The sequence below is a fragment of the Jaculus jaculus genome, chromosome 14 (genome assembly GCF_020740685.1).
Source record: "Jaculus jaculus isolate mJacJac1 chromosome 14, mJacJac1.mat.Y.cur, whole genome shotgun sequence".
In the NCBI taxonomy this organism is placed as follows: Eukaryota; Metazoa; Chordata; class Mammalia; order Rodentia; family Dipodidae; genus Jaculus; species Jaculus jaculus.
Genome location: NC_059115.1, coordinates 22,840,272 through 22,865,666, shown reverse-complemented (window position 1 = coordinate 22,865,666; position 25,395 = coordinate 22,840,272). Strand labels below are relative to the sequence as shown.

The 25,395-nt window shown below is 51.5% G+C and overlaps 1 protein-coding gene across 3 annotated transcripts in view; it reads right to left on the bottom strand.

Moving 5' to 3' along the window:
* The window catches only part of Jakmip1 (janus kinase and microtubule interacting protein 1), a 122,692-nt gene that overhangs the window by 20,388 nt on the left and 76,909 nt on the right, over positions 1-25,395 (bottom strand). For all 3 annotated transcript variants that reach the window (XM_045133648.1, XM_004669836.2, XM_045133649.1), the window contains exons 6-12: positions 23,101-23,247; positions 21,720-21,860; positions 20,224-20,283; positions 8,099-8,227; positions 5,699-5,827; positions 4,711-4,794; positions 3,593-3,655 (exon numbers count right to left, since the gene is read on the bottom strand). In XM_045133648.1, coding sequence (XP_044989583.1) covers positions 3,593-3,655; positions 4,711-4,794; positions 5,699-5,827; positions 8,099-8,227; positions 20,224-20,283; positions 21,720-21,860; positions 23,101-23,247 — 753 coding nt within the window. The remainder of the gene's footprint in view (positions 1-3,592; positions 3,656-4,710; positions 4,795-5,698; positions 5,828-8,098; positions 8,228-20,223; positions 20,284-21,719; positions 21,861-23,100; positions 23,248-25,395) is intronic.

Here is a 25,395-nt window from a genome sequence, read left to right as displayed (position 1 = left end):
TGTCAGAAGGCCACAGAAGGGCTCTCTTCAAGGGGCCCATCCTTTCCAACATTTGGAAGCACTGTTTCCTGAGGCTCATGGAACTTAGGAAGCAAGAGAAAGGCTCTTAAAGCTCCCGTGAGAGACAGAGCCCCTCAGAACCCAGAGATGGGCCACACCCTTGATTAGGGGGAAAGGCAAGGACATTAAAGCTTCCATGACAGACAGGGCCCCTCAGATCCCAGAGGTGAGTCATACCCCTAATGTTGGATAAAGGCAAGGTTGTGAGCCAGGGAAAGCCACACAGTGAAGTTGCAACTAACCCAGGCCACCTCTCAAGGGAGAGGGTCAAGCTGGCCTGGTTCTTTTATTTCAGGATGTTTAGAGCTAAAGCCCACCCTAGATTTTGACTTCTGGGGTGGACTGTGTAGAGGAAGCAAGTCTATGCAGACTGGACAGGGGTGGTGGTAACAGGGACTAACCACAAATGGACAGAAACAGCTCAGAGAGTGCATTGGGAGCAATGGTGGTACATATCATTTACTTAAAAACCACATCTGGGTATGGTGGTGCATGCCTTTAATCCCAGCACGCAGAAGGCCGAGGTAGGATTGCTGTGAGTTCAATGCCATCCTGAGGCTACAAAATGAATTCCAGATCAGTCTGGGCTAGAGTGAGACCTTACCTCAAACAAACAAACAAACAAACAAAAAGATGAGGGTTAGGAGGTGCTCAGGGGGGTCATGTGTTTGATGCACAAGCATGAAGACCCAAGTTCAGATCTCCAGCACCCCTGTAAAAATACCTTGAGTGTTATGTCTTTAACTAGTCCTGAGCAGGTAGAAACAAGAGACTCCCTGGGGCTCACTGACCAGCTAATCTAGCCAAATTGGTGAGCTCCAGGTTCAGTGAGAGACCCTGGCTCAAAAAAATAAGGTAGGGGCTAAAGAGCTGGCTTAGTGGCTAAGGTGTTTGCCTGTGAAGCGTAAAGACCCAGGTTAGATTCCCTAGTACCTACATAAGCCAGATGCACATGCTGACATGGTTTGATTCAGGTGTCCCCCATAAATTTAGTTGTTCTGAATGCAAGGTTCCCAGCTGATGGGGATTTGGGAATTAATGGCCCCTGAGGCAGGTTGTTGGGGGGGGCTGATGGGTATTATAGCCAGCTTCCCCTTGCCAGTGTGTGGAACACTCTCCCGTCACTACTGTCCGTCTAATGTTGGTCAGGAGGTGATGTCCACCCTCTGCTCATGTCATCGCTATCCCCTGCCATCATGGAGCTTCCCCTTGACTCCGTAAGTCAAAATAAACCCTTTTACTTCCCCACAAGTTTCTCTTGGTTGGGTGATTTATGGCAGCAATACAAACCTGACTGCAACAGTAAAATTGGTACCAGAGGAATGGGATTGCTGCTAGACACCTGACTGTGGGCTTTGGCCTTTTGGAGCTGATTTTCAAGAGGAATGTGGAATGATTTGAAACCTTGGCCTAAAAGACACCTTGCAATGCTGTAAGCACAGCTTGATGGACAATTCTGATCAGAGTTGAAAGACCTGAATGCAGTAAGAACTATGGACTGTGAGGCTTGGTTTGTGTGGGTGAGAAAGAGCTTTGCCTGTACTAGACTAGAAGCAGTTTGTGTGAGAGGCTTGCTGTTATGCCCATGTCCTGAGAACTTGTGCAAGGTTGCTTTGCATAGAAACAGACTGGTGTGAGCAAAGGGATATGGCACAGAAATGAAATCTTTGGGCTGAAACTTCTGCCTGTTTAGCTACAATTATATGAGAGATTACAACCTTTGAGATTGGGCCAGCTGACCTGCGTTGGAGCAACAGGAAGAATATAGACTCTTTTTGAAGGGGCCTGAAAGCTCAAGGAGCTTCTTCAAAGTCTGCCTTATTCCCTCCCCCCCCCCCATTAACAAATTGGCGTTCTACCTAGTATCATGGAGTATAAGAAATGTAAGAAAGAGAGGGTCATTGAATTTGCAACACTATCTTGTGTTTTGGAAATGGCCATGGGCAGTGTGATGCAGGCTTGCTTGATGGCTGCATAGAGACCTGAAGGGAGCCATGAGGATGAGACGTGGGTTGCAGTAGAGAGCCCGTGGAGATGCCGGGACCACAATATGGCTGCTAAGGAGAGCTGCCAGCCCCTGATGTTTTCCAGGACTGTGCGTAGCCTAGCTAGAGGGGCAGAACTGGAACTCCAGAGACTTGTTACTGGCTAGAGTTGTTGGACTTGAAGCTACAGAGTTTGATGTTTGTCCTGTTTAAATCTTAGATTGGTTGAATATTTCTTTGCTATGCCCAATGTCATCTATTGCAGTGTGAATGTTTATTCTGTGCCATTATGGGCTCTTGGGGAATTTTTTGTTATTATGGCTCAGTTAAAAGACCTTGGACTATGGGAATGTTTGAACATCGTTGGGATTGATAAAAAAAAAACAAAAAAACTATGGGGGATTTTAAAGTTGGATGAATGCATTGCATTTTAAATGATGTATGGTTATCTGTTTATGGGGACCAGGAGCAGAATGTTGTGCTTTGATTCAGATGTCCCCCATAAACTTAGGTGTTCTGAATGCTAGGCTCCCAGCTGATGGAGACTTGGGAATTAATGGCCCCCGGAGGGAGTGTATTGTTGACAGCAGGCTTTTGGCTATTGTAGCCAGTTTCCTCTTGCCAGTGTTTGGCCTACTCTCCTGTCACTGTCGCCCATCTGATATTGACCAGGAGGTGATGTCCACCCAATGCTCATGCCATCATTTTTCTCTGCCATCATGGAGCTACCCCTCGACTCTGTAAGTCAAAATAAACTGGTTTTCCCCCACCCCACAAGATGCTCTTGGTTGGGTGATTTCTACCAGCAATGTGAACCTGACTGCAACAGTGGCACATGTATCTGGAGTTTGTTTGCAGTGGCTAGAGGCCCTGACATGCCCATTTCTGCCTCTTGTTCTTTGTCAAATAATTAAATAACATATTTAAAATAAAAAATTAAAACATAAAAAATAAGGTAGGGGGCAACTGAAAAAGACACTCAATGTTAACCTCTGGCCTCCACAGTACAAAAGCACACACAGGCACCCCCCACATGCACATATGTGTGCATGAGTGCATGCACACAGACACACACACACACACACACACACACACACACACACACACCAAAATAAAGATAAACCAAATTCTACACAGGCAGGATTGAAGAGAGCAGCTCCAACCCAGAGTCACAGACTTCCTTGGTGCTTCAGAGAATCTATGATAAGAAACAGTAGGTGACTGGCTGAGGGGCCCCAAAGAACTGAGTTAGCCTTCACTGAGGACAAGGAAGGCTTTGGATTTCAAAACAATGGCAGAGGTGTTCAGGAAGCCCAGTGCTAGGAGGATATGCAACCTCCTCACATCTACAGGCATCTCTAGAGGCAGTGTCCTTTGTTTCTGAAGTCTGTCCCAGAGGACAGATCTGGGAGTCCAGCCTTGACTTGGGTAAGTTAGAAACCTCTCCTGTGAGAGCCACAGGACCCTGGAGCTCTGGTCACACAGTGCACAGAGGGCTCAGGGCTGTTGGGGTGAGCTGGGCCTATAGCTCTGCGCCCAGCACATACCTTCTCCAGCAGGTCTTGGTTGGTCCTCATGAGCACCTGCTTCTCCTCCACCCACGCAGCATCCTGCAGGAAATACTGCATGTTCACTCACTGGAGCCAGTGGTAGAAAACCACCGACATCCATGGAGGAAGGTCACGGACACAGACAGCAGCTGTGTGGCCCCACTGTCCCTCTAAACCTTTAGCTCAGGAAAGAGAAAGAGCAGGTTTGTGAGGCACCCTTCTCCCCGCGCTTGCCCCCACAGGCATGGCCACCCCACGGTCATTTATAGCACGCTGCTCCACGCCCGGGCCCAAGCCTGTGCTGCCCTCCTCACGCGTGCTTTGCTTGGCTCACACTCACGTCAGCACGTAGCTCAGCATCTCTCCTAACTCGCTGATACCCTGGGCACCGGGCCAGAGCCACGCATGTTGCTGCTCACTTGGCCAGCATGAGGTGGGAGAAGGAGGGTACAGGAAACACTGGAACTTTCTCTAGCCCTCTTCTCTCTTCTCATTGCCCCTCAGCTGCTGAGTACTGGGCTGAGACAGAAGCCAAGGTCAGGCTCACCTGCTGGAATTCCAGGATGCTCATGAGCAAAGGCTGACCTAGCTAGGGTCTGATCCCATCTATGTGGTCACCCAGCTTTCTTCCACATAACATCTAACACCCTGCATCTTCACTGTGCACACCTGCATGCAGGTCCATGCAGGTGAGAGCCATGGGAGGTCACAGCTGTGTCCATCCTCTTTCCTATCTGTGGTGGCCTGTTCAAGAGGATGGTGCCAGCCTTCCCTTCATGTCTGTGTGTACAACCCTTTGCAACTTGACTCTGCATTCCTTCCAGTGAAAACTGAGGTCCTGCCTTCAAGCTGGGGCTGGCTGGGAGATGCTTTTCCCAATGGGGCATCAGCAAATGTGTTGTAGGTAGAGCAAAGAGAGAACAGAGGCAAGTGCTCTGATATCAGCAGCACCTGTTCATCCAGGCACCGTGGTGTTTGTTCCATAATATCCACAGAGCCCTGGCACAGCTCCACAGAGCACCACCCTCAGCACATAGGCACAAGGCAAGGGTCCCAGGACACCACGCTGAGGACAGAAGCACCAAGATTCACAGCCACACAGCTCTCCTGCTCACCTGGCCCTTCTCCACCAGAAGCTTCTCCAAGTCTTCAATTTTAGCCTGGCACCTCAGCAGGTCAGCTTGCAGCTGCTCCCGAGTCTGAAAGGAAAGAGACCAAGAAGTGATTAGATCATCTACATGGGTGGCAGAAAAGTAGAAGAATCCAGTGGCCATCCAAACAGTGTTACGGACGCAGGGCTTGGGAAGGTTCACATGTGCCCCCATGGGGACCCCAAAGTCCAGCTATTGCTGCTCTGTAAAGTTGGAAATGAAGCTGGCTCAAATAGCAGACTGGAGGAGGGGCCAGCCCTTGGGGTGAATAAGGCAGAGACATGAGGGTTCTAAGACAGCCAGTTCTTTTGGTAATCACCCAACTACTGAGTATTTTTCTACTTGCTAGTGGTCTGATTGGATCCTCTGTCACCTACAGCAAGGGCTAAAATCCAAGCCCTCCCTATGTGGGATTCCCAAGCAATTTCTAGAGCATTCTGAACTACAGCAGCCTGACTCTGGCTCCCAGCTCTGTCAGGGACCACCTAGGCACCTTCAGGCAAGTTGTTATTTTCCAAACCACAGTTTACTCCTTCAGAAAATTCACCTTCCACCACCACTACCTCAAGGTACTGTGGGAATAAAATGGGGGACACAGAACAGCGCTGGCCCTGGTATGTGCTCTTTGGATGTCCCCTAACTCTTAGAAGGAAAAGCAAATCCTGTCCTATGTGACTGCAAGATGGGAGAAGGTTCTGGAAAGATCAGCCCAGCAAGACGAATACAAAGCCTGGACCAAGAGGCCTATGGTGCCTGTGGCTCAGGAGCTCCCTTAGAGTTCCAAGTGCTCTGTGATGTTCCAGGGCCATGTTAGAAGCCTGCGGGGCTGAGAGAAGCTGCCATTCATCACCACCTTAAAGCATTCCCTATTGCAAATGGCAGATGAGACAAGCGGACAGCAGAGTCACTTCTGTTGGTTCCAGGCTGCTTGCCAGCAAGCTGACACACTTACCCGGGCCTCTCTCTCAGCATCCAATGTGCCCCCCACCTGCTCCTGAAGCAGGGCATAGGCACGCTGCAGGGCCTGGTACTCCCTGGTCAGCTGGCAGAACCTCAAGTCAGCCTCTTCTCTGGTTGTGGTCTTAAAACAAAGAAGGGAAAATACTCATCACATAACTTGATAAAGCTTTGAGTACCAAAGACAGAGTCAAGGCAGCTGGAAGCAAATGCCCACGCTCTCCCCAATGCCTACGAGCACTTAGTGAGCCAGTCTCACCAGGAAGTGACTAGAAGTCCAAGTGAAGGCTGCTGGGAGAAAACACCCTTCTCTTGTCAGCGCCCTCCTGGGAATCACTAAGTTACATGAAATCTGGTTAAAAGTGTTGAGAGCAAGCCAGGCATGGTGGCGCATGCCTTTAATTCCAGCACTCAGGAAGCAGAGGTAGGAAAATGGCTGTGAGTTCAAGGCCACCCTGAGACTACATAGTGAATTCCAGGTCATCCTGGGCTAGAGTGAAACCCTACCTTGGGGAGGGGGGAAGTTTTGAGAACCCCTTGGAGCTAATCCACAGGTGAAGGCTTGCACTGAGAGTCCCCCCGCCCACGCCCCAGGAGACAGGCACATAGACCTGAGGAAGCAAATGCCAAGAGAGCAACCAGAATGCAATTTCCAGCTCCCAAGAGTGGGAAATTGCAGCCATGCCCAGCGTCAGGGGCCCGCCACATGCTGCATGTATGTCCTCATGAGAAGCCCCCACGTGGTCACAAGGGAACGTTGCAGGTCATAGATATTGGTGCTGAAAGATGCTTATTTCCTTATTATTGGTGATTGGAAAAAAGCAGATCAGGGAGGTGGCTCAGTTCCCAGCATGCACACAAACACCGGATGTGGTGGCGTGCTCCCGAAATTCTAACACTTGGGAGGCGGAGACGAGTGGATTCCCGGGCCAGCTGGCAAGCTAGACTAGCCAAATCAGTGAGGTGTGGGTCCAAGTGAGTGACCCTGTCTCAATCAATGAGGTGAAGAGCAATAGAGGGAGACCTCAATATTTATCTCTGGCCCACATACACACATGGCAAAGAAGGAATGAAAGGAGGGAGGAAGGAAGGAAAGATAAAAGTCAAACTAGTCCATGTCTGGTTGATTCTGTTTAAATTAATGTGTCAGGCTATAAAAATGTGGCTCAGCCTTAATGTGGGGGCAAAGCCCAGCTCAGACACCCAAGCAGGACACAATGGGCTATGGTGTCTCCAGCAGGAGTGGAATTTGCCTCCCCTGCCCATCCCCTCACCTCCACATCTCAGAGCCAATGAAGGCTGAGGTCAGGGGACATCCAGGAGGAAAGAGTGCCTTCTTGAATAGCCCGAGACCATTCTAGATGAAACTTTACACAGAAAAGACCACCATGGGGGGGGGGGTGGAGATTCTACAGGAAGCTGCTGCCTGGAGTCTTGGGACACAGCCCTGCAGGAAGGGCAGTGCTCAGGCCTGGCCAGGAAGCTGCAAGAAGCTGCCCCAGCAGAGCACTGGGAAGCACAGGGAAGCTCGGTGAGAAATGGCAGGAGTCACCTGCTCCCACCAGAGGGCACTGCCCTGAGACCCAGCTGCCCTCCCCCATGTCTGTCCATTCCCTTCTCCCCATGTGTCTGCTTGGACTCAGGAGAAAGGCACCTGGGGATATAGGGAGGACAGAGAGAGGAGCCAGGAATAGGCTATGGAGAGGCAAGACAAGGAGAAGTGGACTAAATGGTACCTAGAGTTTAGGAAAGTCACCACATGTGGCCACTCCTGCCAGTCTGCCTGATGTGAGACTTTCTATCACTTTCCTGGGGGAAAGGAGTGGGTGGCTGGGAAGGAGGGAGCTGGGGGCCCTTGTGAACACAGCTCCTGTGGTAGTGGATGGATGGGCAGGAGAAGGTGTAGTGGTGACGAAGGTGACAGGACTTCAGGAAGTTTCCACAGTCCTCTCCTCATCCCTCAGAGTCCTATGGCTTTTCCTACTTTGTTTGCCTTATCAGAAAGGCAACAATGCCACTTCTATAGAGTGGGTGTGTGGGTGTCTGTGTGTGTGTGCACATGCACACACACGTGCACATTCATGTGCACACAAGCCTAAGTGGGAAAGTAAAGGGACTGTCGACTGAAGGCAGTTTTAAGCAGAAACGGTGAGTACACTGAGCCCCACAGCTGAGGGCTGGACTTGGCCTTGGCAGCGCCAGGAGATCAGCACTGGGGAAGGAAGAGCTGTGCACACTGCCCTTGTAGCCACTATTGGGGTCATGGGGTTCTATCGCGGCACCACTTCCCTTGCTCCAGGGCTCAGGCATGGTACAAAGCCACCTGAGTTTGATTCCTGGCGCGGAAGCAGCCTGGCCGGTGCAAAGAGCCATGTAGGTGCCATTCTTTGCTTACGTCATCCAAGTCCTCTTCAGGGGTGGCTGGGGTCCTGTCTGTCCTGTCCGTGTTGTAGGATGTCTCTGACAACGTTTCTGAGTCCACAGACTCCTCATCAAATCCAAAAAATGTCTCCACAACATGCTTCTGTAAAAGGTAACAGGTGTGATGTCAGAGATGGAGGACAGCTGCCCTGCCCACCACCAGCTCATGACAGAGGGGCACAGACCCGCCCACAGCCAGCCCCGGGTAGAAGGGATGCCACCACAATCCCAGGGCAGAGGGAGATGCAGCATGTTTTGGGGCAGAATACAGTAGCTAGAATAATGAGAGGAGAGTGTCAGAGGCAGAATGGGTTGTCTACCTCCTGAGTTGGCCACACACACATCACAAGGTTCTCTGCACCCTAATCCCTCTTGAACAATAGAAGACAATCTCTTTCCATAAGCATAAAGTGGGCCATGCCCACCCTGTGCCCATTAAAATGCCAGCACCTACACCACTCAACACTGCATGCTTCTCAGACTAAGGAAGGAGCCATGCCGAATAAGATGGCTGGTTCTACAGAGAAAAATATGGATTCATGTAGATGTCAAGAGCAGGAAATGGAGGGTCTTGAGGCAGACAGACCCCACCATGACCTCACAGCTGGGTAGAAGGAGCAGGTGATGGAGGGTCATGAGGCACAGAGACCCCATGGTGACCTCACGGCTAGGGTGGAGGAACAGGTGATGGAGGGTCATGAGGCAGAGAGACCCCACCATGACCTCATGACTGGGGTAGAGGAGCAGTTGTACCACTGATTCTCTCTCTCTCTCTCTCTCTCTCTCTCTCTCTCTCTCTCACACACACACACACACACACACACACACACACACACACAGACAAGCACTAAGAGGTATTTTACTCAGCTTTTGTTACGGAAAGTTCAGAACACTGACAACGTTGGAAGGAACCGTGTAAGGCCCTTTGCGCCAGCCCCAAGAAGAGTTTTCATGTCCTTTGTGCCAGCTTCCCGAGGACCCTGCCTGGCACTTCCCCCACACAAACCATGTGAGATATGTGGCTTCATTGACTCTCTGGACACTGTCTGAGTAATTCTGTGGCCCAGACATGGTCAGGCCCAGGGACACAGGATCAAAAGCAGGTGGGGACCCTGTTGAGGAAGTTCTCCCCAGGGGCGCTGCAGCTATCAGCTAGTGACCACCGGCCCACTATTTCCTGGTCTTAGGAACACTGTTCTTTGCTCTCTTCCCAAGCAACCCCTAAGAATAACTTGTATGTTTTCATGACTGGTGAATGCTTTCCATGACTGTGAAAGAACTGTGATTTCCTTCAGTGCTGAGCCATGAGAGGCCTCCTCCAGAGCACAGCTCCCTAGAACCCCACCAGAAGCTGACTCCAGTCTTGTGGGTCAGAGCCAGCGTGTATCCGTCATCATGAGAACCCTACCAGTAAGAACGCCATCGGGAAGGGATCAGGCACGGCCGGGAAGGGCTGGGCCTCCTCACCTTCTGGGTTACACTTTCTAAGGAGGCTTGCAAGAGGCATCTGCCACCATTTGCCACCCACATATTCTCTTGGCACACTGCTTTCACCTTGCATTCCTTTCTTCAGTTTAACCTGTGTGGGGCATGTACCCGTCCCCTGAAAATGACACCCGTATGTCAACCGTGCCCTGGAGAACACATGGATCCTGGCAGATGACGGAGTCAGGGCCCCAACCTAGACCGCCCACCACCTCACCTGTGTGCCCGGGCCCCAACATAGACTGCCCACCACCTCACCTGTGTGCACGGGCCCCAACCTAGATCGCCCATCACCTCACCTGTGTGCACAGGCCCCAACCTAGACCACCCACCGCCTCACCTGTGTGCACGGGCCCCAACCTAGACCGCCCACCGCCTCACCTGTGTGCCTGGGCCCCAACCTAGACCGCCCACCACCTCACCTGTGGGCCCGGGCCCCAACCACACAGGTCCTCCCGACTTTCCCAGTTCCACTAGGCTCAGCCCTTCTTGAGAAGAAATCTGTTGTCTGCATCAACCCAGCCTCCAAACCTTATCCTCCTCTATCCCCCTCAACTCTACTCGGGCCAGGCTGCTCATGGGTGACCACCTTGCACCACCCCCCTGATCCTTCCTACCCTTGTTCTGCAAGGTGGAGGCCTCAGTGACTATTAATGAAATGTTAGTCTGTGCTCAGCACCCCAGAAGGGCCTCCATCCTGACCACAGGCCATGTCTACACCCTGTATGATCCACCTTGCCCCTCCCCTCTCCTCCAATATGCCACAGCCACACTGCCCAGTGTGCTCCTGCACCTTACACACTACCACAGGGCCTTTGCACTACCAGAACATTCTTCTAGAATCCTATTGCTACCCTTGGGGCCTTGCGCAAACACAGCCAAGTCAAGAACTCCTAGGCACAAGGCCCACGTCCTTGTCATCCACCCCAGCCCAACCTCTGCCCTCCTTCCTGTTTTCCCCCTTAGCACATACCGTTTACCAGGAAATCTACTTTGTGTCTTGCTTATCCTCCCCTCTAGAAGGCAAACTCCATGAAGGCAGGGGTTTTGGGGTAGGGGGAAGGGCCTCCTCTTCCCACTGCGGCCCTGGACTCTACACAGACACACTGCTTGCCAGGTGAGTGTTCCCAGCATGTACCTGCTAATTCACTTAAACCAGAAGAGTCTGCTTATCCATAAATGACACTGGGCTTGCATGAGACCCTTCCCACAGCACACTCAGCCAAGCATCAGCAGGACAGCCAGGTGCCTCCATGCCCAGGTGAGGCAACAGGTCCAACTGTGGGGCTTTGTTATGCTCCATCGGGTCCACCCGTCCTCTCAGGTGAGAAGCCACATGGCCTGCAGGCATGAGCCTCGGAGCGCAGATCTGCTTCTCATAAACACCACTAATTGTCAGGCCTCTGGGGACAGGTCTGTGTGTCAGTGGTACGGGCTGGTAGCTGTGATGCAGTGAGGGCCCCAACCCACACGGCTGGGGCCCCAGAAAACATGAGAAATGACAAATTTCCAAGTACAAACAACACATTTCTGCACTGGGCTCGCCCATTTGTTGGCACCACGGACCACTCAGGGGCTAAGGACACTGGTCAGTTACCTAGATGACCCGAGTTCTAAAGCCCTATGCTCTAACTGTTAGTTAAGCACTAAATACTGGAGCCCAGTAACAAACAGGCTTTTAACCATCGCAGCTGTGGGTTTGCCGCTCCCCTGCCTTTGTGAAGAGCCCAGGTCTGGGCCTAAGGGAAGCAGCACAGCACAGACCGAGGCCAGGACTGCAGAGAACCACGTTGCACCAAAGAGGCCACGAGCCCAGGAGGAGCCAGCGAGCCAGCACAGTCCCTCGGTAACCCCGCTCCTAGGCTCTCCCCTGAGGGTTTGCTTTCTGCAAACAGACAGGGTGTGGCCTGCAACCACCTTTCCAGGCAGTGGAGAGCCACCAGAAGACCCAGAGTGGAGTCCAGGGAACAACCAGCGTGAAAGACGCTGTCCAGCGACCTGAGTCCCGTGATGCTAAACTTTTTGGGCACTTCATCTCCTAAGGCCGTGGTCCCGTCAGATGTCCCCACACTCGTGGGTACCAAGTGTACCACCGATGCAAAGGGCGTGCCCCTCAGGACTTCCTAACAACCCAAGTCAGACTAGCAACTTCTTTTCACAAACAAATCCATACTTTTAAAATACAGCTGAGGCGCTGGGGATGTGATATGGTTGGTAAAGTACTTGCTCAGATGCTCAAAGTCCTGGGTTTGATCCCCAGCACCACATTAACCGGGTGTGGTGGCATACACCTTGAATCCAAGCCCTCAGCAAATGGACAGGAGAATCAGAAGTTCAAGGTCATCTTGTGCCAAGTCCCATACCAACCTGGGCTACTACATGAGAGCCTTGTGGCCTGACCTGGGCGTGGTGGTTCACACCTGTAATGCAGCACTGGGAAGGCTAAGGCAAGAGGGCTGTTCTGAGTTCCAGGCTGGCCCGGGCTACAGAATAAAGCCCTAGTCTCAAAAAAAAAAAAAAAAAAAAAAAAATTGTAGTCCTGGCCAAAATGACCTCGGAGAAAATATTCTTCTCCACAGACAGATATCTAAGGCTCCTATGCATCAGGTTCTAAGGGGGCAGGGGAGTGAGGTCTCCACATATATGTGAGGTGACTCCGCCTCCGGATCCAGCTGTACCATGCCTCATCTCTTTCCACCTTAACATTCCCCCTAGAATCACCTAGAACATGAAGGAGCTTCCGAGCACAGCAGGGAAATGTCACTGACGCCCACCCCCCCCCCCACAGCCCCTGTGCTCTGAGCACAGCAGGGAACTGTCACTAAGCCCCCCCCCCCCGGGCAGCCCCCACGCCAGGCCAGCCCCATACCTTCGTGCTTGTAGGTCATCTCCTGGCAGCCAGAGAAGTACAGGCACACGAGGGCACAGAGGCAGAGGAAGAAGGAGAAGTACAGCACAAACAGGACGTACTCCATGGCGGACGGCAGCCAGGGGCCCAGCCACGCCCCGCCAAGGGCACTAACGCTCCCCAAGCCTCTCCTGTTCTCCACAAACCTACCCCTCACTGCAGCTTCCTGTGGAGGATCAGCTTCAATGGCTGTGGGCAGAGGAGCCCGTTGCCAGGCCAGCCTAGGGCATTCATCACACAGCACAGTCTCCAAGCCAACAGATCCTGTGAGCACTTTCCTCCCAGGCCCCAAACTCCCTGAGCCCAGAGCTCTTGTCAACAGCAGTGCGTGGCCCAGGTCCCCAGACAGTCGCGAGGCTCCTAGGCACAACAGCAGCAATGGTAACATGGTAAGAGCCGTGTGCTTTGGAACCAGCACCCTACCTCCTCAGGTGCCTGGGACAGCTCCTTGCTGATTGGCCGCCACCCATGGGTGCCCTGGGCACACTCAACTTACTCGCTTCCCTGCGATACGTCCCTCAGTGTAGATGTGCCTTGCCATGTACACCACCTACAACAAACGGCTGCAGGGAAGCTGAGCACAGTCCCCTTTCTCTGCAAGAACAGGGGGGGCCTGAGGACAACTTGCATTTCTTGGCTACTAGGCCAGGAAAAACAAGCCCTCGATTCTCCCTTTGGCCTTGCATACAGGTGAGACAGGAAATGCACAGGCTGCTTAAGGGCAAAAATCGACTTTCCACTGGGGCGGGGGGCACAGAACCTGAGCTTCTTTTGATCTCATGGATGTACACTGGTTTTCAGAACCTTGCCTCATGCCAGACTGTGGCCAGGGCTGACCTTTTATTGTTCAAGGATTCAATTTATCAACACATCGGAGGTTCCCCAGCACCACTTTGAACCAGGGCACGCGAGCTAGCTATGTTCATCTTCAGCCCTTTTCCTCTGCTTGGAACTCTGCCAAGCTACAACTCCCATGCCTGCTAACCGCTGTCAATGTCCCGCGGCCCAGCTCACTGCCCACAGGAGACCCCGCCTGCAGAGGAAGTACCCCAGGCCCTGGGAATGGGCCCATGAGACTGCTCAGGGTCCTTCTCCCCCACCGCTTCCCAGGAGCTATAAACCCATGCCGAACTAACAGCTTCCTCTCGCAGAGACACACAGTCCCGTCCCAGAGGACACTCTTCACAGGGCTGCCCTCAGGGATAGAGGTCCCAGGAGGATGAGGGCTGTCATCCAGGCTCTGCTCTAGCTCTCCTGCTTGCCAGGCAGGATGAGCTGTGGACTGGAGGATTCCTCCTTCCAGTGTCAGATGCTCACCTTCACTGCCAACCTGTATGGACTGAGGAGCGCCTGGGGGACTGGTAAAGCACCCCCACCCACACGCTGTATGTCTATGAGGGCGTGTCCAGAGGTATTACATTGAGAGGGAGGCAGGTCGCTTTGTCGGGCAGTTAGGGTGACTAGACCTGTTTTTGCACATATGATCCTCTCCCTGGGAGGGAGGTCTTTTGCTAGAATCCAGACACTGTGGTTGGTCAAGCCTAGATCCCAGAATGTGGTGTCATGTTGGCCTCTTCCTGAGCCAGCCTCTAGCCCAGACCAATCAACGGCCTTTCTCTGGTTCACCTGAGTCAGAAGGTGAACCCTGTCCCCATAAGGTTATACACATACATTGGCCAGGGAAGGGCAAGCTCTCTGGGCTGCTGACTTCTGATGAACCTTCAGCTGGGCCAAGATGGAGGGAGAACCCCCTAACCCCTACTTCCCACACAGACTCTTGACTCCTCCTGCTCTCCCCATGGCAGGAGCTCTGTGCACCTTCTTTTCTGTCCTCTCCATGGGTTTTCCAGGTGCACCATGTGGGTGCTCAAGCCATGTGGGTGTATTCATTTTCCTTCCCTTGGTTCTGTACTTCCCTAAATAAAAATATAATAATTTAATAATTATCCTTCCCAGTCTTATTTTGTTTCTTTGGTTAAAAGTAGACATGAACCCAGGGTTTGGGGCTAAAGGACTCTCCTGAAGCCCTAAAACCCTGCTTTGGAGAGTGCTGAGCTAACTTGGAGGGTGGGAGGAAGTGGGTCACTAAGGGCATGTCTCTGAGACTCTTATATGCCCGGGCGCTGTCCTCAATGCCCTTTTTCTCTGCTTCCTGTGCATCATGATGAGAGCAGCCTCTGCCACATACTCTAGCTCCCACAATGCTCTCCCCTCACCACCGGCCCAGAACCCACAGAATCAGCCACAGTAGATGAGACCTGGGAAACCATGAACCCTTCCTCCCCTGAGTTGTTTGAAACCAGCTGTCTGGTTTCAAAGGCAACAAAAGCAATAAATATAGGGGGGTCATGAATCCCAGGGGTTCCCTAGAGGGTCCTTCTAAAAGTATCAGGAGCCAAGAGCAGGGACGGGGCTGTCAAGGCTTCTAGGAAATTATGTAGGTTTCAACTAATTCACCAAATGGTCTGTTAATCCAAGGGTATGGCCAAGGGTTACAGGCTCTGGTTATAAAGGACTCAGAGAAAGGAAGCCACTGATGAAACAAAGAAACCATTACTGCGGCAGCCTGTGTGAAGAGAGCCAGGTCTGGCAGTCACGTATGCTCTCCTTGCTGGAACAAAACACCTGACCAGAAGCAGCCTGTGGAAGGACAGGGTTTATTCTGGCTCACAGTTTCTAGGAGAAGTCTCATCATAGCAGGGAAACACGGCACAGCAGAAAGCAGGGAGGCGGGTGGAAGTGGTCTAAGCACTGGACCTGGAGCTGAGCTTGTGAAACCAAATATTACCATTTTAAGTTAAAAAAAAAAAAAAAAGGCCCAGGCCTGACTTAGATAGAGCGCTAGCTGGCCAACATGCTGACCTTTTGCTTCTGTAAACTTTGCTTGCTGAATTGCTGCCTTTCCCCCTAATGTTTCTGAGGAATCTCCACTTCAAGGACATTGCAGAAACACGCCACTGTGTGGGGGGGGGAACCCTCCGACCACCTGCTTAGATAAGACACTGAGGAATCTCCACTTCAAGGACAATGGAGATTATTTCATCTGCCTAGAGTGCCCCTAGCTCCTGCCCCCAACTTTGCCCACTGAAACCCCAAGCCAATCAGAACTGTTTAAATCAACCAATCATGTATCTGTCCCCTACTTCTTTGTTCGAATTCCTATATGAACCCCTTCCCCCAAAAGAAAGGGGCTCTCTCCCTTACTACTGCCAGACTGTGGGGACGGAGCCCAGGCCTAGGCTTGCAATAAAGAAACCTGTTGCTTTTACATTTGAGTGTCTCGTCTTCTGTGGCGGTTCTCTGGGTGACTCCTGGGTGACCGGGGGACTTGGCTCCTGGTCAGGGGTCTTGGCACAACAAGCTAATATGGAGGTCGGCCCACAGTGACAGGTCTCTTCCAGCATGGTCCACCTCCCAAAGGCTCTACCACTGGGAACTGAGCATGAAACTCACCCACACATCCATGACACTATGAGTTAAGTTACTTTAACTTAAACCACTGAACCAGGGAAGCACCAGGTCTGAAGGGCAATGCTGGGGGCTGATACGTCTGCTCGGGGCCAGTGGATTCAAATGTCCATCCATGTGGACCCACACGATTCTGGGGGTCAAGTAGCAGTCCAGAAGGAAAACCAGGCCACATCGAATCTTGGGAAAAACAAGGAGATGTTGGTGGACCCAGGAAACAGTACAAGGGGAAGACATTGAGCTAGCTAGGGAAAATGTTTATGCAGGATGCCCAATCTGGCTGTCTAGGGCCAGGTGACTGTTTTTATTAAAGTGACCACACATCCCTGCTCTTCTGGAACAGGTCACGTCATGTGTTCCCAGGAAAGGCCATAAATGCACTTAATCAGCTGGCCACTATTCAGGGACAGCTGATCTGTTCCAAGCAGGGAGCAAGCCACAGTAGATCTACTGTCTGCTCCACTCAGGTGTAGAAGACCACGGCTCATCCATACATTCAGGAATCAGGAGAAATGTTGGGGGAAAAAAAGAAAGAAACCTTTCTTATTCCAGGCATTCCGGTATAGAATGTGTAACCCTGCTCTGAAATACTTGGGACCAGAAGCATTGCAAATTTCTCATATTTCAGGCTACAGGATACTCCACGCACTTTACAGCTAAGCATTCCTAATTCAGAAATCCAGAATCCAAAATCCAAACTTCCTGAGTGCCATGTTGACCGGCAAAAAGTTTTGGATTTAAAACTTAGGGCTTGGCATAGCTCAGCAACTGGATGACTTTCTTGGATGGATAGCACCAAGCATGTAGAGTGTACAGGACTGACTACGTATCCTTTGAGTAAATGTTAAGGTCTTTGCTGTGGTGGAAATGGCACCACCTAACTGCCTAGAAGAGTACAAAATGATGCAATTCTCCCGTTGGGCAGCAGAGAGCGCTCTTTCCTCATCAGGTCCGCACTAGGAATGCATCCCTGGGAAAGATCCCTACTAAGGACACAGCTTTCCACACAAAAGAACTTTGCTTTGGTGACATTTTCAAAAGCAGAATGTCCCACAATAGGGCAAAGGATCGCCAAGTCATTGGGCAGTCTCCAGATCAAAGGTTCACTATCAGGCATTACAGAGGAGCTGGCACCAGTGGCCAGCTGTGTAGCAGAAACACATTACTGCAGCGTTGTTCATAACCTTCAGGGTGGTAAACAAATTTATGACCCATCAACTTAATAGATTATGCAGCCATAAAAATTTATATTTATGATGACAGCGTGTAAGAGACGCCTATAATATACTATGTAATGCAAATGTGCACAATATAATGTTAGGTGGAGATGCAGTCCGGTCACAGCTGGGAATGACGCATCAGACCCATGCTCATGGCACTGGGGCCGAGCTCTACTTCTCAGGTCTCCTAGGGCGTGGCTGCATCATTTCCATAATAAATACACGTGCTACAGGCAAGTTCCTTTCATACACTTCTCGGTCCCAAGTTTCTAAGGTCAGCCTGCAGAGATCCCCCTGGTTTAGCTCGGATAGCTGGCAGAACACTGAGCCTTCAAATCTCATCCTTGCTAACCCACTGCTTCTCTTTGAAACTATTTTCTACCCTTCATAGGAATGTCTCCTATTTGAAACTGTTTTCTATCCTTCATAGGAATATCTCCTGTAACTGCAATGGGAAAAAAAAAAAAACAACCTTATAGGACAACTGTGAGGATGAAATGAGATGTGAAACAGCTGATTATGCAGGCAACCAGGACACAGCAAGCTACCAAAGAGCTGCCTCTCGTGAAGGGCCCTGACATTGACACCAGCATGCCAGCTTGTGGCTCACAGGCACATTTTATTTGACCTATAACAGTTCTGATGTTTATATCTACATTACAAATTCTTGGGTTTGATATAAAGGTGTCTAGATTGATTAGTATCCTCTCTCAAAAGATGTGTCCAATTCCTGGCCCTGGTGCTGCAGTGTGACTTTACAGGGAAACAGTGTTATGGCATGTTTGATGATCAAATTCACGCGAGGTCACAATGGAGTAGCGCTGGCTCCCAATCCAGCGGTCTTGAAAGAAGAAGGCCAGAGGCTGGAGAAGTGCGCTCAGTGCTCGCTGTACAAGCTTGAGGAGCGAAGTTCAATCACCAGCAACCTGGTGAAAAGCTGGACATGGGTGCACATGCACCTCACCACCACCCCCGCCCCGTGCTGAGGAGGGCGGAGACAGGAGAGTCACTGGGACTCACTGGTCAGCCACTCTGACCAGGAAAACAAAAAGACAAGCCAGGAAGACACAGAAAGACCCACAAGAGGGTCCTATGGCCACAAAAGGGACGCTGGGACTGTGAGGTTGCAAGCCGAGGAATGCCTGAGCTGGAGGAAGCACGCAGGGAGGGAGGGAGCACGGCCCAGCGGGACTTTGGGCTCAGTCTTCCGGCTTCTGGAGTTAGAAGACAGTAACTTCCTGTCATTTTTAAGGGAACTGTCTTGTAGAGTTTTGTTCAGATGACACTAGAAGACTAATAACAAGGACAAAAATCTACATCCGTGTATGTGTGTGTATGCACGTGTGTGCAAGACAGTGTGTCCATGGAGGTCAGAGGACAGCCTCATGCGTCAGTCTTCATCATCCTGCTTGTTTGAGGCAGGCTCACCACTGCATATGCCACACTCGATGACAAGCTTCTAGGTGACTCTTCTGCCCCACCCCTTCTTTTTTATATATTTTTATGCATTTTTAAAATTTATTTGAGAGAGGGAAAGAAGCCCAGTGAGAGAGAAAGGGAGAGCATAAGCACACCAGGGCCTCCAGCCACAGCAAACGAACTCCAGACACGTGCGCCCCCTTGTGCATCTGGCTAACGTGGGTCCTGGGGAATCGAACTGAGGTCATTTGGCTTTGCAGGCAAGCACCTTAACCGCTAAGCCATCTCTCCAGCCCTCCAGCCCCTTCTCACTGCAGGTGCCCGGGGATCAGAGACACTAGCACTTTACCCACGGAGCCATCTTTTTAGTCTTCTCACAGTTTTGAGACACAGTCATACATAGCCCAAGCTGACCTCAAACTTGATACGTAGCCAAGGCTGGCCTTGAACTCTTGATCGTCCTGCCTTTACCTCACAAGTGGTGGGATTATAGGCACATGCCATCATTCCCAGTTTAAGAATTTACACTTCTCTTTTTGGGCACGTGTGTATTAAGTATGTATGGTCACATGTGTATGAGCACCAGGCGCACGTGCAGGCGTACACGTGGTTATATGCACATGCACGTGGAGGCCGGAGGTTGATAGCAGGTGTCTTGTTCAGTCACTGTCCATCTCATCTTTTTGAGACAGTCTCTCACTGAACCTGGGGCTCCCCAGTGTGGTAACACTAGCTAGCCAGCAAACCCCTTGGAGCCTCTGTTTGCACTTCCCCAGTCCTGGGATTACAAGCACACACAGCCATCGTTTGCAAGGTGCTGGTGATCCAAACTCAGCCAGCTTCCCAGCCATTATACTTCATTTGAAAAAATGGAATATCTTATAGTAACCAGTATTCTGAGCTGGGTAGCACAGGTTCCTACCACTTCGTACAGGCAACCTGGCCCCATGGCCATATGTCTTTGGTCACTCACTGTCACACCTGCACAGTCTTTTTTTTTTTTTTTTAAACAGAAGAGAACATTTCTCTATCCCCATCTTTCCATCAAAAGATGAATCCTGTGGGTGCCATTTCAGAAAGTAGCACAGGAGGCTGGTGTGCATACATGTGGAAGACAGGGCTACAGACTGGCTGACAGACAAGCCAGGCCCCTCTCAACTTCCTGCAGCCTGCTGTTTTGTACCCCAGCGGGGTCTTGAGGGCACCTGAGCTCCACCAGCCTGGCAACGCGCTCTCCGGCCAGCATATTCAGACTCTCGCCACGACACAGCCCACAAAGCTCCTGTTTTCAGAACGCACTGTTAGGTGGCCAGAGTGTCCTTTAAATCCTTCAAAAGGTCTGACTCCTCATGTTTTTAATTATGAGCGTGCACACCCCAAGGTCTAAACACAGAATTCCATCGGTACATTTGCCATGAATAAATTACCATAACTGGGTCACATTACTGTGCCACAGAGTATGCTGCCTGGAGAAGCAGTAACAGCAGGTTTTCATCAGCCAACACAGAGCTCTGGACCCATGGCTGGCTGGCACCCTGCTCCCCACCTCCAAAGCTGTCCTCCCCTGGAGCCCGGTGACAGGGCTCCATCACGGCTCACCTTGGGGGGCTTCAGGCTTTTCCCTCGATGCCTCTTGGAGCGCAGCAGCCTCTCTCTCTCCTGGAAGGAAGCAGAGCCTTCCTGTTAGCCATCACCCCACCACAGCAAGCAAAGGGTCTGGGGCTCAAAGGCAGCAGCATGGCCACACCTGCCTGTCTCCACTGGCATGGAATAATCCATGCAATGGGAACCCAAGCAGGAGCAACAGGCCTGAGCCTTTATCTGGATCACAAACTTCCAAGTAAACACGCCAGATGCACCTGAACCATCACATGGAAGGAAGCCTGGATTCTGGGGGGCCAGGTAGCTACAAGTCGCCAAGCAGCATGGCCTGCACAGAGGCTCTGTGGCCCTGCAGGATCTGCCTGTGACAGCTAGCAGTGATGTGAACGCCTGGGGCTCTGAACTTGGACAAAGCGGGACAGACTCCCCCAGAGTCGCCTCCCGGCTGGCTGCTTTAGGTCTCCAGTTCTGTGTCTTTGGTGTTGTATGGGCTTCCCCATTCGTTGCTCCGAGGAAGGATTGCACGCGCCTGGTGGATGCAGTTGGCACAAAGGGCCCTTATGGAGCATGAGTGACAGCGCCGGGGTGACACTGTGCCCAGAAAGAGCCAGGCTCTCACTCTCAGCACACCCTCCTTTCCTGCCAGCAGACCCAAGCTGGGGCTCAGCTTCAGCTCAACTGTCCCGGCCCTGTCCTGGGTCCTGACTGACATCGCCTGGAGGTTTTCTAGCCTTGACTGGATTTGTTCTTTTTACTTTTCGTTGCTGTGTGAGGCGTGTCATCCTCAGCTGTTTCTCATCTCCTGAGTAATGAAGCAAAGCAGAGGGCTGCATGTATAGAGGAACGGAGGAATGGCAGACTGAGAAGAGCTGGGCAGGGAAAAGGGAGGCACAGGCAGAGCAAGCGTGACAGTTCTGGGCAAATGCTGTCATCCAAGTCCCACGGACGGAACCATCACACATACACAGTTCCAGGGTAGCAGAGCCCACCCTGCTTCGAAACCCAGCTGGAGCCCACTGCACAGTGCCCTGGAGAGTCTTCTGGGTAGGACACCTTCATCCCTACAGCAAGACCACTTTCCTCTCTCTTCATCATATCTGCTCAAAACAGTTATGAAACCCACAGGCAACCTGCTCTGATGACAGGTTTGCAGGCTCAGACTCACAGTATGCAAAAGCTAAATGAAAATAAAACACAAATATCAGTTCAAAGGCTGCTCAGGAAGAGATCAGGGCCCATCTGTGAAGGCCAGAGACCCAGTGTCAAGACCACCGCTGCCTCTTCTCCACAGCAACCTAAACACAGAGGAGGAGCAGAGCGAAGACCACGGAGACTGCCCCAGGGAGCGCTGGTCTCGGTAACGTAGCTGAGGCTGCTCTCGGCCAGGACACAGTAAACATGCACGCCCCAGGGAAGGCTCCAGCCAAGATCCTGCATGCCTGCCCCAGCCCTTGGCCCAATGCCCACACAGCCCCAGCCCAGCAGAGACGTACCAGCAAGAGGTCGTCAATGACATGCTGCTGCTCCAGCACCTGCAGCCTCAGGAACTCGATCTCCTGCTCGTCCCTGGTGAGGCTTAGGTCATTCAGGGACGTGTGGCGCTTCAGCGAGGGCTGTGCTGACAGCTTTTCTTTCTGTAGCCAAAAGGAGACCAGGTGCTGCAGAGAGACCCCTACCACGACAGCCATGGGGTGGGGCTTAGGGGACCACAATGAAAGGGTACTGGGAAGATGGGGATGACAACCGCCTGGTCCTCAAGCTACACAGGGTGCGTGGCTGTAGGCCTAGAGGAGGCCTGAGGTGTGGCACTCCGCGGTGAGGAAGGGCGAGCCAGGCACAAGGCCGAGGACAGCCTGAGAAGCCTTGAAAACCAGAAGGGGAAGCAGGCGCAAGCACCCAGACTCAAACCCGTGTCTGTCTCCTCAGCAGTGAAACAGGCTGCTGGAATCACTTCAGTCAATGAACCTGCCTTGGCCACAAAGACCAAACACCCTTGCTGGAGGAAAAGCTTCCTTCACAGATGGCTGCCATGGGCCAGGGCCGTCCTATGCTGCCATTTGTTTCATGAGCAGCTCCCAGTGTTGAGTTTTCCCCCCGCCCCCACACACTTTTTTCTTTTCTTTTTAATTTATTTTAGAGAGAAAAAGAGAGTGCAAGAGGGAGAGAAGAGAGAATGGGCACGCCTAGGCCTCTAGCCACTGCAAATTAACCCCAGACGCTTGTGCCACCTTGTGCATCTGGCTGATGTGGGTACTGGGGAATTGAACTTGGGTCCTTAAACTTTGCAGGCAAGTGCCTTACTTAACCACTAAGCCATCTCTCCAGCCCCCACCCTGCTTTGTCCATGTGTATGGGTGGCGTGCATGTATTGTATGTGTGTTCACAAACATGTGGGCCTCACATTTGGATGGGCACCTGTGTGTGTGGAGACCAGAGGCTGCGTTGGTTGTCTTCCTCAATCACTCCCGCTTTCCTTACTGCAGCAGGCTCTCTCACCTGAACTCAGAGCACTTTGACCTGACCCTTCCAGCCAGGGGCTGGGGGTCCCATGTGCTGCCATTACAAGTGGGCCGCCACAACCACCTGATGCTTACATGGGTGCCATCCTCAGGCTTGCATGGCAAGCACCCTACCACAGAGTCAGTGCCCCAACCCCCTTGCCCATCCCTTCTGAACGGGTGAAGAATGAGGCTCACAGAGCGTGAGGCACAGGTGCCCAGTGGCGCAGATGCAGGGCAGTGGAAGCAGGGCTGCGCTGTGAACCGCCCTTGCTCTTGTGGCGGCCTGCAGATAGCGCGGGCCGAGACGGGGGGGGGGGGGGGGGGGGGGGGCGGTGGGGCTCGGCGCCGGGGCCAGCCCGTGGCTGGGGCTTACCATTTCCACGTTCTCTCGGGTGAGGGTCTTGAGCTTCTCCTCCATCCTCTGGATGCTCTGCAGCAAGTCCTCGTTCTTCTTGTCCATGCGCTTGTTCTTCTCCACCAGGGGCTTCAGCTGCACCTCCGTCTCCCGGGAGCGCTTCAGCTGTGGCGGGGACAAGACATTCAACATGTCCTCCTCGGGGTCCCCACCATGAGGACCACATCTCCTGCATGGTGAAAAGCCCACCAGCAGCCTACGAGGATGCGCACGAGAGGCCAGAGGCAGGCTACAGCCCAAGATGCATTCAGTCACCTGTCCACACTCCCTCGCCTGTGTGTGGACCAAACGCAGAAAGGTCAATCCAGCCACCCAGCTTCCAGCCACTCTTCCCCAGGCGCAAGGTTGGCCACAGCTCAACACCCTGCAGACAATGGTCCCCGGCAGAACCAGGGCCAAGGCTCAGTGCTAGGCATGAAGGTTGACACCGCCTGGCAGACTAAAATTCGAAACACCTGCAAGGTCCCATGACACCATCACAAGAACATGTCACCAGTCCTCACCTTAAACCTGAAGTGCCTCTGACTCTCCTCACTTACTCAGTGAGCTTCCTTGCCATCCAGGAGGGTCAGCTTTACCTCCTGCTGTACATGGACAAGTGGCCTCGTGGTCACCAAGGCCACAGTGACAGTTCCAGGACCAGAACTCAAAACACAGGGACTAACCCAAGAGAGACCTTCAGCCCCTGCAGCGGAAGTTGAACACTCCCCAGAGTAGCTGTCAGATTACAAGGGAGCCACGTGACCCACAGGCACTTATGGAGAAGCACGCAGAGGAATGGCTCCAGATGTGCCAAGAAGCAAAGCAAGACAGAGGTGGCACTTGTACACGGCACTCTAGGTAACAGCAAAGAAGCTGGGAATGCCTGAGCAGCCGCAGGGTGGGGACCGGCCTGAGCCACGGGGAGGGGAGGGCTGCCGCCGACACACCAACGTGTACAAGGGCACTTGGGGCTGCCTCAGAGATTCAAGGCACTTGCTTGCAAAGCGTGGTGGCTAGGGCTCAGTTCCCCAGCCTCACAGAGGAGCGCCTGTGTCTGGAGCTCATCTGCCAAGGCAGGAGGCTCTGGTATGCCCATACTCAATCTCTGCACCTCTCCCTCTTTCCCTCCTTCCCTCTCTCTCTGACAAGGTAGACTTTAGTCCAACGTTAATCAAGAAAGATAAGGACGGTCACTTTATATTGATTAAGGGCACACTCCAACAGGAGGACATTACAATCCTAAACATATATGCATCTAACATGGGGGCTCCCAAATTCATCAAGCAAACACTATCAGAACTAAGGTCACAGATAATACCAAACACAGTGGTGGTGGATGACTTTAACACCCCACTCTCATCAATTGACAGGTCATCCCGGGAAAAAATAAACAGAGAGGCATCTGGACTAAATGAGGTCATAGAAGGAATGGACTTAACAGATATATACAGGACATTTCATCCAAAGGCTGCAGAATATACATTCTTTTCAGCAGCACATGGAACATTCTCTAAAATAGACCATATATTAAGACACAAAGCAAATCTTAAAAATTCAGGAAAATTGAAATAATTCCTTGCATTCTATCTGACCACAATGGAATTAAACTACAAATCAGTAGCAAGAAAGGCTATAGAGCATACACAAAGTCAGGGAAACTAAACAATACACTACTGAATGATGAATGGGTCAATGAAGAAATCAAGAAGGAAATCAAAAAATTTATAGAGTCAAACGATAATGACAACACAACATATCAAAATCTCTGGGACACAATGAAGGCAGTTCTAAGAGGTAAATTTATAGCGTTAAGTGCCTATATTAAGGAATTAGAAAGGTCGCAAGTGAACGACCTAATGCTTCACCTTAAAGCCTTGGAAAAAGAAGAACAAGGCAAACCAAAAATCAGTAGACGGGAAGAAATAATAGATTAGGTCAGAAATTAATGAAATAGAAACAAAAAAAAAATCCAAAGAATTAATGAAACAAAGAGTTGGTTCTTTGAAAGGATAAACAAGATTGATAATCCCTTAGCAAATCTGACCAAAAGAAAGAGAGAAGAGACGCAAATTAATAAAATCAGAGATGAAAAAGGTAACATCACAACAGATTCCAGAGAAATTAAAAAAATCATAGGGACATACTATAAAAGCATATACTCCACAAAGTATGAAAATCTGAAAGAAATGGATGATTTCCTTGATTCATATGACCTACCTAAATTAAATCAAAATGAGATTAATCACTTAAATAGACCTATAACAAACATGG